Source organism: Talpa occidentalis, unplaced genomic scaffold (genome assembly GCF_014898055.3).
Source record: "Talpa occidentalis isolate TD23 unplaced genomic scaffold, MPIMG_talOcc4v2.1 talOcc4.3, whole genome shotgun sequence".
Taxonomy (NCBI): domain Eukaryota; kingdom Metazoa; phylum Chordata; class Mammalia; order Eulipotyphla; family Talpidae; genus Talpa; species Talpa occidentalis.
Genome location: NW_023603184.1, coordinates 149809075 through 149826448, shown reverse-complemented (window position 1 = coordinate 149826448; position 17374 = coordinate 149809075). Strand labels below are relative to the sequence as shown.

At 53.9% G+C, this 17374-nt stretch overlaps 1 protein-coding gene across 1 annotated transcript in view; it reads left to right on the top strand.

Annotated features, from left to right (window-relative positions):
* Nucleotides 1-17374, top strand: part of IQCA1 (IQ motif containing with AAA domain 1) — a 112141-nt gene that overhangs the window by 43425 nt on the left and 51342 nt on the right. The window contains exons 7-8 of the mRNA XM_054700178.1: nt 10870-10954; nt 17241-17363. Coding sequence (XP_054556153.1) covers nt 10870-10954; nt 17241-17363 — 208 coding nt within the window. The remainder of the gene's footprint in view (nt 1-10869; nt 10955-17240; nt 17364-17374) is intronic.

Here is a 17374-nt window from a genome sequence, read left to right as displayed (position 1 = left end):
GTGGCTGGACGACGTGGGGTGGGGGCCGACCGGAAGCCCCTCCGTCCGTGTATTTTTCATACTTGACGAAACACAGATAAATCTCCGCCGTCCCGGGCATCTGAGATGGGGGGACCCGGGGAAGCTCGCCCGGCCTCGGGGGAGAATCCATCATCCCGGGAGTGCAGCTTTCTGAGTCACTCCGCGGTCCAGAGCTGGTCATTTTCACGTTTGTGCGAGAACTTTTGACAATACGCACAAATGTTTAATAGGCCCTCACTTTGCCAAATGTTCTGCTCCTCCTATACGCTGAGAGATTTAAGACATGGGCGTTTCTCTCCACAAGCCTCTTCAAGTAGGAGAGTTTGAGGCTCCCCCCGCCCACCCCATCAGCTCTGGTCACGTGAAAACCACAGTTTCTAGAACCAAACAGAACTTTAGAAACTCCAGGTAGCTCTGTTGCCCACCAAGCTTTAGAAGTGGCCTGGGACCACGCCGCGTCTCTCCCGGACGATGCTGTTTGGTCTGAGGAAGCGAGAGGTTGCGTTTGCAGCGACGTGGAAGGAGGCTACTGAGCGCGGCTGCCTCTGTCAGCAAGACAAAGCCACGCCCTGGACAGTCTCAGCTACCTGGGGGCTGTGGGGGAGGCGGAAGAGCTGACCCCGCAGGATGAAAATAAACTGGTGATACTGACAACTGGACTGAGGTTCCGAAGGTGGAGAAGGGCATGGGAGTCTCAGATGCCGGTGGGTGTTTAGTTTGGGGGCTCCCCCCTTTCAAAATAAAAAGGTTAATTATCTGAAGGGCACACAGCACTTACCTTCAAATGACTCCATCAGTAGCCCCAGCCCAGCGGCACCGTTTTGCAGAGAGAGAAACCAACTGGCCCCACAGCGATGGAGCAGTTTACTGATGAGACGTCCAGCCTTCCAGATGCAGTTGGAACCTAAGCCCGTGGTGTGATTCCTTGGCCACCCGGCTGGGTCTGCCCATGAGCCTCCTGCCAAGTGCGGGATCCTGGGCCAGCGCCAGAGGCTCTGGGCCTGCCTGGGGGCCACTCCGACTTGCTAAGCTTTAGCGTCCCCATCCAGAAAAGTCAGTAACAAAACCAGCTCCAGCCTTCCGGGAGGAAGAACTGGGACAGCAGTGAGTTGGGAGCACGGAGGTGCTTGGTGACCGGCGCCTCGCCCCCGAGGTTCTTGGCACATCACTTACGAGACCCGGTTATCCGGAATGAGCTTGGATGTTCAGTGATGAGCACGAGCTGCTCAGGCTAAGCCGTCAGTGTCCAGGCAAAAGCCAGCCGTCCCATGGAGAGGGGCTTGCCCTCCGACCAGGGACACCAGCCCCTGGGGCTGGAAAGCCCCTCGTCGACTTGAAGGAGTCTCTGCTATTTTTGGGAAACACCAGACCTAGAGGGAGGTCCGCTCCCCTCCATGTGCCCCACGTCTGGGGACCCCAGGAGCCAGAGGGCCAGGCCCCACGCCCCTGCCCCCACCCTGCCTCCCACAGCGCGTCCCAGCCCCGGAGACCCGGAGACTCAGCCTCTTCCCCCACTGCTTCCTTCTGTATACCCAGTGTCCAGGCAGGCAGAAATCCGCGCCCCCCCCCCCAGGCCCCCCACCTTCTAAACACACCCAAGCCCAGTGCTCCTCAGGCCTCTGTCCACACCGCCTCCCAAGTCTGGGTACGAGCCTCAGCGCCAGCTGCAGGCCTGCAGGCCTCCCGTTGTCTCCCGGCCCACCCTCCGCGCGAGGCCTGGTTCAGGATGAGGACGGGGACCCGTCTCCTGCTGCTCTGTAACTTGTCACGAGCTCGGTGCCTTCAAACAACACCCGCCTGTGACCACACGGTTTCTGTGGGCCGGGAGTCAGGGCGTAGTGTGACTTCAACATGCACACTGAACAAGGCCGGGGCCCCTGCTGGCACCCTGGCCCCAGTCACCCAGGCGAGCCCAGGGCCACCTCCCTGCTCAGAACAGGGCCTCTGACCCCCAGGAGCCACCAACGCCAGGGATCCCAGCTCAGGGCGATGCAGCTGCCAGTTCCTGCCCCGGAAACGTCCGCAGGGAGGTGTCGTTGCTCCTTCTAATGGTGTCTGGAGGCCGGTGCTGAGGCTGTGCTTGAGCTGCTGAACCCTCATTCTGCGGGATGAAAAATATTACATGGGACTTTCGTTGTTACTCATTTCCAACTAGTTGGTGTGTCCACTTTTCTCTCTGATTCTGTTGTTAACTCAGGTAGTGCTATTCGATGTCGTGGTGGCTCAGAATTAAACTAGGAGTATTTATTCCCAGAAACATAAATAGTTGATGCAGGAGAATTCAATACTATGTCAACTTGCCGATTCACGGTGTCCCTAAGAGCAATATGATCATCTCAGGTCATACAGAGGGATCATTTGGAAAACGATTAAATTAAATTTCATCATTTATTATTAAATACCCAGTTCTTATTTTAAAAATTTAAAAACAGAAAGACCAGAGTCCATCCTTAGCATGAGGAAACGGAAGCCGGCTGGGGAAGAGCTATCCCTACCCTCCGGCCTCTGATGCGCTCGGCGCCTTGGCGGGAGCACGGCGGCAGCAGACAGCGCGCAGGGGTCCGGAGAGAAACGCGGCACGGCGGGCGGTGGGTCGCAGACGGAGTCCTTTTTTAAACACTTGATGTTCCAGGAAGGAGGCTCTGCGAGGAAACGGAGAATATGACCTTTTCCCCTAATAAAAATGATTGTCACGATGCAAATTATCGTGAATAAAATGACACGAAAAGAAAGCAAGAGGAATAGATATTTGAAAAAGGTGGCAAAAAATGCACTTGTTTCAAGTCAGTGATAAACATGCAAGAGAAAACACGGGAATGTAAGCCGCCTGTAAACGTCACCGGGAAGAAGGGGAGGCGGGCTTGAGACGTTTCTAGTTAAATGGGTAGACCTCGCTGGGCGCCGGTAATTGATCGAGACAACACAATTTCAATTAAAATCCCAACAGGATTATTTATGGAACTTGAAAACATAATTATCAGAGTCATCAGGAGTAACGTGAACACAGGAGCAGCAGGACAAATGGCTCTGGATTCTCGAGTATATTATAAAGAAAAATACGGCAGAGGCGGCCGGCGCTCCAGCCTAGACCGGGGGGCGGGACAGCGGCGCGGCAGCTCGGGCACAGACGGACCAACGGCCGCGGCCGACAGGCCGGAGCAGCAGCAGGGCCTGGAAACAGCCCCGGCCGGGCCGCAGGCCTGAGAGCCCAGAACCAAGAATAGGATCAAAGAAAGTCGGACGGGGAAGCTGCTAGGCAAGTCGGCGGGTCTGTGCAGCCCAACCCTGCAGTAAGACCCCAAAGGAACCGCCCAGGCGAGAAGTGCCGCTTCTTACCGGATCTCCCCTGGGTGCTTTTCATTCCAGCCTCAGCCCGGGCGCTGTGGGAGGCAGGGGTGCGACGCAGGGGACCTGCTCTCCTCCTCCCGCCGCCCCTCACCTGGGGCTGCCCGGCGGCTCCTGCCTTCCGCGCGGGTCTCCATGCATCCGCCCGAGGCCTCCTCGCCGCCCTCGCCCCCACACCCCATAACCCAGGCCGCCCCCCACCTGTCCCCTTGCAGCCCGAGAGAAGACAAGGAACAGCCTGGCCTGGACGCTCGTTTTCCTTGCAAGGGGCGCCCGGGCCGGCTGGTCCTGCTGGCGCTGCAGGGGGGTCGGGGAGCTGCAGGCCTTTGTGCTCGACGTCGGCCCATTTTTAGGAAGCGACCCCGGCATTTCTGGGGTACTTCCATCATCCTGTCCCCTCCCCCAAAAAGCTGCTTGGGTGAGGTGAGTCGTTGGTTTGCACTTAGTTCTGCGCCCGAAGCCCTGCCGCCCGGAGCGGGTCTCCCTCAGAGCCGGGGCGTGCGCAGGAGACGTGGGTGGGGATGGAGGTGGCGGGAACTGAACAGAGTAGCGCGCACGGGGCCACAGCCAGGCGGCTCCTGGCGCCTCAGAGGGCCAGGGCTTCTCTGCTCCCGCAGCCCCCGCCTCCAGGCCGGGAACCTAGCGGGAGATGTTCAGCCGCGACAGGTGACGACACTGCCGGAGCCACGGCTGCCGCTGGCGTGCACAGTGACGTCCCTTTCTTTGTGGGGAGGAGCAGGCGGGTCTGGCTGGCCCAGCCTCCTGCCCAAGGGCTCCAGCTGGGGAAGGGCCTGGCCCAGCACGTCCTTCTCTCGGGCCAAGCCCTCAGGGTAAAGGCCCAGGGTGTAGGCCAGAGACTGGAGGGGAGCAGGGGTGTGGGCCCAGGAGCTAGATGGGCTGGGGTGGGGCGAATTCGGCACAACAGGTTGGGGCCAGGGCGGAGGGCTGGGTGGGAGGCCCGCTGCACGCGTGCGGAGCCCCCAAGCTCACTTGGGAGTGTGCGCAGGAAGGTGCAGGCCCCATGTGGGAGCGAAAGCCCAGAGGCCGCCGCCCTGAACGACTTCCTTCGTGGGTGTGGGGACGATGCTTTCTGAGTCAAGAACGGGATGGAAGGAGCTGGAAAAAGTGCCCCATCGCGGGGAGCCCCGGCCTGGGAACAGCCAGCTCCAGCCCCCAGGACTCTGTGTCTGCCTGGACCCACCATCTTCCTTCCGCAGCGGTCAGCAAGGACTCCGCGAGACCGATCAGCCCCTGCGGCAGCAGAGTGCTCGCAGGCGCAGGCTCCGTGTCCACACGCCAGGTTTGGGGGAAGCAGATTTCATAAATAATTTGAAATCAGGGTCTCCCACTGTGACGCAGTGGGTTGAGCTCAGCGCTGTGAAGTTGTTCACAGCCTCTGCAGCGCGGGTTCGATTCCCGGCCGGCCAGGGAGATTCCCACATGGCACGGCAGACCTCTCCTGTCTCCCCGCTGCTCCCCTCAGCAGTGTCTTCGGTCCATCTGCCTGTTCTGCTCCCCGCTCTGTCTCTGGTGAATCCTCTCACCCTCCTGCGCCTCTGGCCTGTTCCCCTGTGCAAATAAATAAAATCTTTAAAATAATAACAATAATAATTTGAAATCAATCTATTGGAAATTTTGCTTGTTGAATACAAAGTAAGTATTTATTCCAAAAAGCTGAATTCTTGCGCTGGGCAGCCTTGTAGGTGACCGGAGGCCAAAGCTCAGGACCTGCTGTCCGCCCGCCAGCTCCAAGGGCCCTGCATGCCCCGAGTGCCCTCCCCGCTCCTCTTCCCCTGTTTGGTTCTGCGGACCTGGGCGAGCCAGAGCGTCCTCACGGGTTGGGACAGGTGGTTGCTCACGTAGCTGTGGGGCGGCCCCGTTTTCTGGTCCCTTGTTCCACTAAGTGGGCCAGGCGGGCGCCCGATGGGAGAGCCTGCCCAGCCTCGCCTGCTGCAGTGATTTGAGGGCAAATGGGGGTCGGGAGCAACATTCTAGTGCACTCGGCAATTAACCTTGAAAATTGGCAAAATGCTCTAAGTTCAAATATAGTCAAACGGCTTTGGAATTAGAATTCAAGTGTAATTGAGGCAAGGCTGTGACTGAATAATTACCATGCACAGAGCAGCATAGTTAACACTGCATAACTTGGCAGAGGATTCCATGTTAAAATGTGTTTTAAATACAGAAAAAAGTCCCCATTTCTATTAGAGTGTTTTCTGAGCTGGCGTTTGCAGTATTCCAGGAAAATCGGGACTCACTGATGGGGCAGTGCCATTTGTTTCTGAAAAGCACTAAACCCTCTCTAGAGTTTGGTAGATGACAGTCATGTAGTCCGTATTCAGGAGCACGTTGCTCATGTTCCAGGAAAGGTAAAAGCCTCCAGAACACACTGTCCAGGCGCGGACAGGCCCTGAGGCCCGGGGAGAACAGCAGCCATGACTGAGCCAGGGGAACCACAAGCCCCAGGCTGTCGCCTGGGGTCACACTTTTTTCATGCTAAAATTCAGCTCTTGAGGCGTAATAATTTGTCCTAAGTTTAATTTTAAAAAGGCAGACTTCGGGGCCTCCCTGGTAGCCTAGTGGTTAAGTCGCAGCGCCATCACCACCACGGCCTGAGTGCGCTCTTGGCCAAGAAGCTGACCCACATGGCGCAGCAGACCTCTGCTGTCTCCCCGCTGCTCCCCTCAGCAGTGGATTTCAGCGGATCCGCTTGTTCTGCTCTCACCCCCTCTCCCACACTTCTGGCCTGCACCCCTGTTCTATGCAAAATAAATATATACTTAAAAAAAGATTTATTTATTCATGCATACAAGAACTGGGGCCAGAGGTGCGGGGGGGGGGTTAAGAGGAATCCCCAGAGACAGAGTGGGGAGCATCTGCTGAAATCCACTGCTGAGGGGAGCAGCGGGAAGACAGGAGAGGTCTGCTGCGCCCTGTGGGTATTTCCCTGGCCTGGATTGAACTCAGGCCTCAATAGCTGCCAATAGCTTATTAGTGCTGAGACTTCACCTCTTGTGCCACCAGGGAGGCCCCAATAAATATATACTTTTAAAAAAAAAAAAAAGACAGGCTTTAAATTACTCACTAAATCCACTCTCAATCTAGTTAGAAAAAAATGTGCACGAACACTGAATAGGCAATATTACCTATCAAGCCTTAAAGGTCGTTTAACAGTTTGCAAAGAAAACTGAGGGATCACCCCCCTCCTTCCTCATCCCAAATGTATGTGCCCGGCAACCTTGGTGAAACCCGGGGCGAGCCATCTCTGCACGAAACCCCAGCACAGGGAGGAGCCACCCGTGGTCACCCGTCCACGTGCGAGCCTGACCCTGGGCTGGGCCCCTGCAGGATGCCGGTGACGAGGGCCAGGCCCATCCGCTCCAGAACAACGTGGTGCTAACTGGCTGCGCCTGCGGGGGCTGGTCCCAGGCCTATTGGGAGGACGGGGCGGGGATGCCAGCCTGTGCGTGGGGGGCGCAGTCGCAACCCGCACGCCCGTGAAGACTGTGGGTGGAGATGGTGAGCGTGAAGGACTCGGGCGTGTTGGGCTGCGAAGGGGGCAGAGGCGGGCCGCCGCGGCAGGAGGAGACCCTCAGATTTGCAGGAAACCTCTGGTGGGGAGGGAGTGGCTGGAGGAGGCCCTGAGGGTGGAAGGTGCCAGAAGGCAGGCGGCGCTGGGCGGGTGGTGAGGCAGCGGCTCCTCCCACCCAGCGGGTGGCGACAGCAGGCAGGCTGGACCATCTCCCTGCCACCCTGCCAGCTTCCTCTCCACACATGTTGGACAGCTGGTCACAGGGTCCTGGGGAATGTGGGGTGCAGGTGTCGTGGGGGGCTTTCCGCTTGTTTGACCAGTGTCTGTGCTGGCCCTGCGTCAGCCCTAAGCAGCGGCGGGTCTCGGGCGTTTGGCCTGGCAGACACCGTGGGTGTCGGCACCATGGATGGTGATGCCACTTCGGTCGTGTCACGCCCGGGGGAAAGGAGAGTCCTGCCTGCGGGGACCCTGGGCCTGCGGGGAAAGAAGTATGGGAGCTAATGTCCCAAGGGGAGGGAGGCCCAGGACGGGAGCCCGAGGGCTGTCTGCTTCAGTCTTCCAGTTGGCGGCTTCCCCAGGGCCTGACGGCTGGCCCGGGCAGTGCGGCTGTCAGACCCGCTGTTGGCACTGGAAGCCCCACGGAGCCCAGATCTCACTTGCCGTCCTGGTCTGAACATAAGCGCCTCCCCCCGGACACTGACCCCTGTCTAAGGCTCCAGTGCTGGGAACTCCCTTGGGGGGAGGGCACCGCTGGCCTCAGCTCTCACTCAGGAGAGAAAGGCTGTGTCCCCAGCGCTGCCAGGACACAGCTGAGCGCCCCGGGCAAAAAGCCAGCAGCTGGGAAATAGAAAAAAGTATTCGGCACCAATGTTCTGCCCAGTGCAGACCGGGGCGCCTGGGAACACGGTGAAACAGGGAACATGCTGCAGAGCAGGACCCCACAGGAGGGGCAGCATGGGGCAGCATGGGGCAGCGTGAGCACAAGAAAGTGTGCGTGTGTGAGGATGTGCGTGTGTACGTGTGTGTGGTATGCATGTGTGTGAGTGTGCATGTGTGTGAGTGTGGGGGTGTGCATGTGTGAGTATGCATGTGCATGCGTGGGAGCATGCATGTGTGTGGTGTGCATGGGGGTGTGTGTGCGTGTGCGTGTGTGTGGGCATGCATGCATGTGGGCGTGCATGTGCTTGTGTGTGTGTGAGATAAGAGTTATCAGGTCATACTGATACTTTTTAGACACAAATCCTAAAATACAGCTTTGAATGTGTGCGCTACAAGAGTTTTTATATTCTTTCAGGTTAAAATCAATTTCAGATTGTGATTATTTACATTAATGTGACTTAAAAAAAACTGAGTATGTTCCTTTGTCTTAAAAGCAATTACATTTAGCATTATTTCTGCAAACAGTGCTATAAAATAGGTAATAATGGCATGTGTAAAATCCTTCTTGGTTTCAGTTTGTGTAAATTACTAGATGTGATTTGAGATCTTACAATGTGATCTTTTATAAGTGGAAATAAAATTATATGGTGAGGTTGCCTGTAACGGTGATCACCAGAGGATGTGATCAGTGTGAGTGGAGAAGAGCGAGGCTCTAACTCTTAGTCCAAAATAGTTTCTACCCAAGACCTGGTGAGGCGGAGCTGCACAGGTCAAGACAGAAAGTGATCCGTTTACCAAGGTTGAGATGGGAACCTGGTGGGCAAGTGGCATCTGAGGCCAACTGTGCCCATCGGTCTCGCAGTGGTGGGACAGGAGATGCATGAGGACAAGACTTTGGGGACATCTTTCAGATAACTGCCTGCCATCACTGCCTCCAGAATCTAAACAGATGTTTGCTGAGTAGTTACATGAATACATAATGTGGAGAGGATGGATGGAGAACGTGTGGGGGGCAGGTGGATGGATGGACGGAAGGATGGAGGGTGGATAGATGGATGCCGGATGGATGGATGGGCGGGTGGGTGGGTTGATGCTGGATGGGTGGACGGAAGGATGGAGAAGGGAGTGTGGACGGAAGGGCGGCGGGTGGAGAGCTGGATGACTGAATGAGTGCATGAAGCCACCAAAGCAGCTGCTACGGAGGCAGCTCCGTTGACAGAACGGTGCACATAGCGTGTGATCCCCTGCCGCGGACCAGCACTGCAGGGGGAGGTGCAGCAATCCCCCATCCTCGTTGCTGGGGCGTTTGTCCACAGAACCCGCCTCCATATGCATTGAGTTCAGTTGCTCTCAAAGCAACACTCAGGAATTGAGTTCCCTCCCTACTGAATGGGCCCCCATAGAAAATGCTCCAAAGGCCCACGTGATGATGCAACCATCTTAAATATTTCTTGAAGGGTTAAAGCAAACAAGTCTGTCCCCACCCCAGCCTGAAGGTGAAACCAGGACTGAGGAGTCAGGCCGCACATGATGCAGGGTCTGAAAGGACTCCCTAGTAACCTAAGGGCCTGGGCATGGAGGGGGTGCGCGGGAGAGCGGGCTCGCCGTCCAGGGTACCTAAGCAGTGGCCATGCAGATGTGCCAGGGCCATGATGCCTGCCGTGCACCTGAGGTCCCTCTGGTCCCCAGGGCGCTTTCAGGGATGTACCATCCAGCCATCTCCAGAAGCATGCTAAGGCCTTACTGGCCATGCACACTTCCCTGATATTTGCATGATGGGACAAAGCAGGGTGTGGCCCTTGCACAGGGGCCAATGCAGAGTCCGCAAGTCAGCGCCATCACACTTGCCCACATCTGCCCCCTCAGTGGCAAGCCCCCCGGACGAGTCCTCAAGGGCACAGAGACACGGCAGTAGCAAGAGCCAGCCCTCAGATGACGGCTCTGTAAACCGCTGCGGGTGACGTCGAGGGCGTGTGGAGGCCCACGACTCGGCAGCCCTTTGCTGTCCCTGTGGGGGGGCGTTGCCAATGGCTGGTCAGACCCCACGCACCCTGAGCCAGATTTTCTGCTGACACTTTAACCAAAACAACATATTGCGCGCAGACTGAACGCAGGGCGGAGGTGAGGACCCAGCTGATGTCCATCGGCCGGACACGAGACTGCAGAGGTGCGCGCGGGCACTCCCCGGGAGATGCTTTCATGGGGAAATACATTATTCATTTTTGTATGTTATGTGAACATGTAAAGGGTTATTACTGTGATTTTTAAATTCAGATGTATATTTTAGAAATTTCTCAGTTTTAACACAGCACAGTAAATCTCGATCGTTATAAAACTCTCATAAACAAGAGCTGTTTGGGATACTCCAAAATTATTGAGCGTGCCCAGGGTCCCCGAGGCCACAGGTTAGAGAACCACTCGCAGAGACACTTTAAACCTGGCAGCCGCCCTCGCCCCTCAAGTCTGCACACGTCTGTGGATTAATGGCGCCCCGGCCACGCCCCGTCTTCCTTAGCAAGCGTAGTGCTCTTCCCAGCCCTTTCTCTTACAGATATTAATTGCATAGCCCTCCCGAAACTGTAGATCCCAGCATTAAATCTCAAAGGCAGCTTTTTAAAATGCAGAAGTTATGTGGCTTGCAGGAGAAGGAATGCCATTTGGAAGCTTAAAATACGCGCGTGGATTCCACAGACCCTGCTCAATGTGTCACAGCAGCAACTCCCTCCCTCTGTTTAGTTTCAAAACCCTGTGTTTATCCTAAACTTTAAACAGGAAGAAATGATTTATGCTTCTCTCTTCATTCTTAACTCAAACACAGAGTATCTCAATAGTTAAAGAAAAAAAAAAAAAAAAGGAGGAGGAAGAATCACAATTTGTTGTAAAGAGGGCTACGTCTGCCTCGGAGCAGTCACCTACCGAAGGAAAACTGCTCCTGCCTGTCCCCAGGTCCTCTGCTCCTTGTCCACGGCCCACGGGGCCACCCCCACGCTTATAAACCATCAATCAGTGGAACGAACAGAAGCAGAAGCAGCTCGTGGGGGAGGGACCACAGCAGCGCACTCACTTCTGTCTGGCCTTTCTCTTCTCCACAGGAACTTAACTGGTGATTTCCCCCAGTACCCTGAAGTCGAGGAAGGAGGTTCAGCTATTATTTTCTCCAACAAGACCCCACAACAGGTAAATGATGCTTGAGAAGCAACGGATGACAGCTCTTTACTCGGCCCGCTCCTAGTCTCCCCCTGTTAGCGACTGGTTATTTTCCTACAAAGGTGTGCGTGGTCATACTTGCCATGTTCATCCGTGTGGCACTTTCTGAGTCATTTAAAATGAACCTGTCCTTGCTCCTTTCTCACCATCGAGAGATGTGACCGCGTCTGGCAGGCATCTTCTGAGATGGTTCTGGGCGGCTCAACCCCAGGACCCTCCATGTGCCATCCCTGCTGGCCTCTCGGCCCCTCTCTGATGCCCCTTGCGGATCATCATCGCACCATCAGCTCCAGCAGCGCCCTTGCTCCCCCAGCACCCTTGCCCCCCATGCCCGTGTGTCCTGCTGCAGCCCCCAGCCCTCTGTACACATCACGCTCACGCTGACATCTGTGTCCAGGCATCCTTCCGCCTCCTCCGTCTGCCTGGGTCCTGCTCACCAGCAGGCTCAGTCCTTGCCATGTGGCTGCTCCTGCAGAGCAACGCCATCTCATCATGTGCATCGACGCTCTGGTGGTACTGGATGAACCTGCCTTCTGGGCTGTCTCAGAAATGTCTTCAAAAAATAGAAGTAGGAAGCTCTCGCTCACCTCAGAGTGTTCATCACAGAAAGTAGGAGCTTCACGTTGTGCTCAGCAAGGAGAACACAGCAGTTGCCATCAGAATTACTGTCACTACTTCCCTGCAGTCCTGACAAAGCAATAACACAAGAAAAAGAAAAGAAATTATAAATATATAAAAGTGATCGTTTTAACATTATTTTCCAATGATGTGATTATCTTCCTAGAAAATCCAATAAACTTAACAAGAAATTATAGGTAGAATCGTCCAGAATTATACTGACAAAACTTTGTGGAAGAAAATGAAGGGAGGTTTGAACAAATAGAATGATGGATCATTGCCCTGGACAGAAAGACTCAGTGATGCACATGATATTTCTGTTATTCCAATCCAATCAAAAATTATATTGACAAAATTATGCTCCCATTTATATGGAAGAATGAGAAGGTATGAAAATACCTACACAGTTTTTGAGAATGAACTGTGACCGATGGAACACACCCTAGTTGGTGTAAATCAAATTATAAACATAAATTAAAATATCATGGTTTGGGGGAAAGAACAGATAATAGCAACAACAGAAAACAGCATCACCTGTTCATGAGGGTAGCGTTTATAGGACAAATATTCCGTTTCAGGTCCTATGAACCCACTTTCCATCAGCCAGCTCATTCAGCCCTCCCACCCTTGAAGATCAAGCTGTTTGACCATAGTAACCGTCCATACGTTGTGGGACTGATGTCAAAGCCAAGTAGTGTGGATAATGTATTCAGAAAGTAATTCAGGTACAAATTCAAATTCAGTAGTAGTATGAAGCCAAGTCAGAAAAGTAGAATGAACTATTTAAGAAGAAATATTGGGACAGCTGGCTCATGACTTAACAGAATAAGCAGATCTTTACCTCCCTTACTATGCAAACTAAATTTCACATGTGTAATTTACATGTAAAATAGTAAAACCACAAATCACCAGAAAAAGTCATTTGAATATTTACTAATAGTGGGGAATAATTTTCAAATCGTTTGACCTATGGAGAGAATAAGTTGATATATTTAACTATAAAGTTTCAAATGGCAAAAAAAAAATACATCATAAATTAAAGTCATATGATAAACTAGAGAAAATATTTGCAATACATGACATTAGGTATTTTTCATATATAAAACATTCTTAAAAAATAATAAGAAAAATCTGAAGACCTCAGCAGAAAAGGAAGCAGAAAATGTTCATTTAAATCTTACTGCCAAAGAAATTCAAACATTCACCTCTAGGATTTGTAAATTTTTGAATCATGGCAATAACTACAGTTGGGGAGCAAGTGGAAAAGGTCACTCTCATACATGCTGCTGGATATATAAATTAGCCTGGCCATTTTTTGAGCAACACGGACCAAGTAAATACCAAAATGTTTAATGTGTATACCTTTTGGCTCATCAATACTATTTGAGGAATGTTTGCTAAAAATGACAGGAAATCTTTCTACAGAAGGCCAACCAGTAAATATTTGAGGTTATGAAACATATGTTCTCTCGTAGCTACTCAAATCTGCCATGAAAGCTGAGCACGGACACTATAATTGAATCGGCATGGCCGTGTTCCGATAAAACTTTATTACAACAGATTTGGCAGAAGCGATGTAATTTGCCGACCCCTGCGATGGATGGCTGAGAACACCGCTCATGCCTGCACTGCTTGTAGCGTGACTAGGAAGAAACAGGCTGCTGGTTGTCGGGCACTAGTGACGCCGCGGGGAGCGCTCTGCAGGGAAAAAGCAGCTGAAGGTCAGACTCGCCCTCCGTGTCCACAGGCCCCCGGGGGGAGTCCTCAGAGACGAGCCCCGGGTCCGCTCTTCAGGGCCTGCTCCTCCCTCCTCTCTTCAAAGCCTTCCCCGAGGACGCTGGTCCCCGATACTCCATAGCCGCCCGGCCAGGCCACCTGGCAGCCCACCAAGCCCTGCCTCAAGGGACTGTCATCGTGATTGACATTTTCACACTCCTACGTGTCGGGAATGTGTTCCCCAGCTAGACATCAGTCACCAGTGGTGTCTGGAAAACCCGCAGCAAGCGGCCAAACATGTTTCAAGTTTGTTTCAGAAGGTGATGACGGTCAGGCGAGCAATGCTGATGGCGAGCCTGCATCACCCGTCCCATCCAGGAGGATAGTCAAAGGACGGGAGGAAACTGGAGCCGTCGAGTCGATACGTAAAATAAAACCAAGGGGCCCCACATGGCAAGACCTGGAAAAGCAGATGAATGAAGCTCACAGGCGCGGCCGCCGAGGCTCACAGGCCACACGCCAGGCCTGCGGGCTGAAGCTCTGACCCTCTGCACGAGGGTGCTCCCGTGCGCAAATGGAGATGCGGGCAGCCCCCGCCTCCCTGAGCTGCTGTGACCCTCAGCCCCCCGCCCTGCTGTGTGCTTAGGACTTGACCACTGACATTTTCAGCATCTCGGAGGTTGTTACTACATGGGGGCGGGAGGGGAGAAGGCGGGAGAGGTGGGCTGAGCACACTCATTACACCAGTGTGCACAAGTGGTCAAATTTATATTTGTAAAAAGCAAAAATGATGCAAATACTTCACATGAAGTGAGAGCATAAGCTCGTTGACCCCAAATCCAAAAGGGCACAGAACACAAATAAGACCCCAGATGAGTGTCCCAGGGGCGTGTGCAGGCAAAAGCCAAGCAGACATCAGGGGAAACCAGCATTCAGCTGAGCACAGCAGACAAGCGGCGTTTACTCCGGAATCCAGGAGCAGCTGCTTCTGGGGGATCTGAGAACACAGGCAGCGTGTGATTCAACGCCCAATCTTGATCGTAAAGAACAACACAGAAGTGGAACGTGTGCAATCTTCTCTGATATAACAAAAGACTGTAGTTCAAAAGCCAACTTCGAGTTGAATGAAATTCACTAGGAACATTTCCACTAAGGTCATGAAAAACACGAAGACGGCTGCCCTCAGCACCGTGCCACGGCTCCGATCACGCGCGCCAGGCGTGAGAGAGCAAGCAGAGAAGCGGGAAGTGGATGGGAAAGGCAACAGCGCCTCTCGCAGGTGTGGCTGCCCCTGCAAAAGCAAAGAGGATGTGCTGGCCACGACCGGGAAGGGTGGTGGGGAGCAGCCAGTTGACACCGGCAAGCAATAGTTGGTGTGAGTGCAGGCAGCAGCCAGCAGGGAATGTAATAAGGCCATTTACAACCGCAGCAACCACAGCAAGAGAAAATAGCCAGCCACAGAGTCAGTAAATGTGTGAATTTCCACGTGAAGAAGTTAGAGCACTCTGAGGATGCAGTCAAAGGGATGGAAGAACTATCCGTGTTCCAGGGCGGGACACTCAACACCCCGAGCACCCCCTCCCCCAGACACCATCTTTAAATCTGTCTGGTCCGAATCAAAGTGCCAGATGTTGGGGGTGCGGGGCAAGAAGAAGGCCACCAGGCTGACTCTAACCCTTAGGAAAAAGTGAAGAACCAAGAATAACCAGTAAAATTCTAGAAACCACAGGCAATGAGGAGTCACAGTCCCTGCCAGGCGTCCACACGTATTACGAAGAGTCCATTTATTATGTGCCTAGAAAGACACATCATGGTGGGCCGCCCTGGTGGCACAGGGGTTAAGTCTCAGCACTATGAAGCTATCTGCAGCCACTGCAGCACGAGTTCAAGGCCCGGCCGGGAGCTACCCACATGGCGCGGCAGACCTCTCCTGTCTCGCCTGCTGCTCCCCTCAGCAGTGGATTTCTGTAATCTGACTGTTCTGCTCCCCACTCTGTCTCTGGTGAATCCTCTCACCCCCCACACCTTTGTCCTGCACCCCAGTTCTTGTATGCATAAATAAGTAAATCTTTAAAAAAAAAAAAAGACGCAAAGAATGGAAAATCAAGAAACAGACATTGATAATCCGTCTCATACCCACTAAGTCATCCGAAATCAGAAGGACAGGATCACAAGTGTCACCATACATTGCTGGCAGGGGTGTGAAATGCGGCCGTTGCTATGGGAAAAGTTTGTCAGTTTTTTAAAAGTCAAACCTAAATTTACCAAATGAGCCAGTGGTCCCAGCCTAAGGCTCTATCCAAGAGAAATGAAAATAGATGCCCATATGGAAAGTTTAGGCGGGAATATTAGTAATTGGAGCATTACTCGTAATAGCCAAAACTTTGAAATAAGTATCCATCACCTGGCAGGTGGGTAGATGAAATGGGATGTGCGGGTGGGTGGAATACTATTCAGCAATAAAAAAGGACGAGCTGCCACCCTGGTACAACATGGATGAACCTCAGAAAACATTGCAAAGTGAAGAAAAAGTGAAACACCAGACGACCTGCTGTACGATTGCGTGTCTATGAACTGTCTGGGCAACAATGTCAGTCTCTAGAGACAGAAAGTGGAATCGCGCTCGCCTGGAAAGGGGGGCTGCAGGGGAGAGGGAGACACAATGACTGGGAATGAAGGAGTTTTACTGGGAGGCTGGAAATGTTCTGAAGCGGATTGATGGATGGCGATGTTCACACTGCTTGGTAAATTTACTTAAAAAATGACTGGCCTGTATGCTGAGATGGGGAGCGTGTGGCATGTAAAATATGCTCAATGGAATGACACGTAAAAAGTGAAAACAGGCAGCCGGCCAGAGGCGGCCTTCAGCCCAGAGTTTGCCAAAAGGAGATGGCTGGCTTCCTCGGCAACGCAGTGCACTTCCAGCCTGGAAGGTCTCGCTGCAGTTGCAGAGCATGAGGAGAATGAATTCAGCGTTGGCTTCCAACCTAGCCAGCCGCGAAACACACCCTTTTGCAGGGAGTTGGCGGCACGCACGACACGCTGTCCACGTGTGTCGTGCAGATGTGGGCGCTCGCGGCCTGCGGAGATCTCCGTGCGCGTCCCTGCAGGCTGGCCGGGGTGTCTGGGTGAGCTCCAGAGAGCGGGTCTGGTTGGCTCGCAGCGGGGAAGAGACATTTCACCACATGCTCTCTCATCATTTTCGGGGGGCGTTCCAGGGACGTGTTTTATCTATCCAGAATATTACATCGATTACGTCAGGCTCAGGAGGAAATAAGCCATATGACTCGAGGCTCTGAGAGACGCGCTGGCCCATATGCCCACGAGAAGGGTCCGCCCTTCTCCAGCTGCTCATGTTTCGTGCGTGAGGCCATTCCCCTGGTCTTCACGGTCCTGGCAGCGTGCGAAGGCCTGAGAACAATGGGCAGCCACGACGCGGTTCCAGAGGCGGAGGCGAGGAGTGATTCCTGATTGCTGCGGACAGCAGGGCTGTCGGGCTGAGTTCCATCTGGAGACGCCCTCTTTATTCCCGAGTCACGGTGCAACACAGACCTCACCGCTCTGCTCCCCAGAGCTGCTCCTGGGCCTCACCCCCAAATCCTCCCTGGCTGGGGGGGGCATACATGCAAATATCAAACAAGCTGCACACGGTGCGGGGGCTGCCACTGCCCGGTGCCCCCCGAGTCCCAAGAACCCAGCGTCCCCAGGGCACCCGGGCCCAGGAAGGGCCGGCCTCTCCTTCCTCCCCTCGGAGACCCCACGGCGGCGTCCGAGCCCAAGGCACGAGGGGCAGGAGCCCCTGATGTTCCCGGGACGGGGAGGGGTCGGCCTCGAGGCCCAAGCTCGGCAGAGGGGAGACCCTGGGAAAAGAGTCCTCACTTTCCCGAACCGTTAAAACACTGCGCGGGTTTGTTTGGTGCAGGTCATCGAAGACATCATGGCAAACCAGGAAGAGCAGGAAAAGAGCACCAAGAAGAAGAAGGCGAAGAAGGAAAAGAAAACCCCCAAAAGGAAGGAAGCGAAAGCAGCAAAGGAAACAGCGAAGGTAGGGCCTGG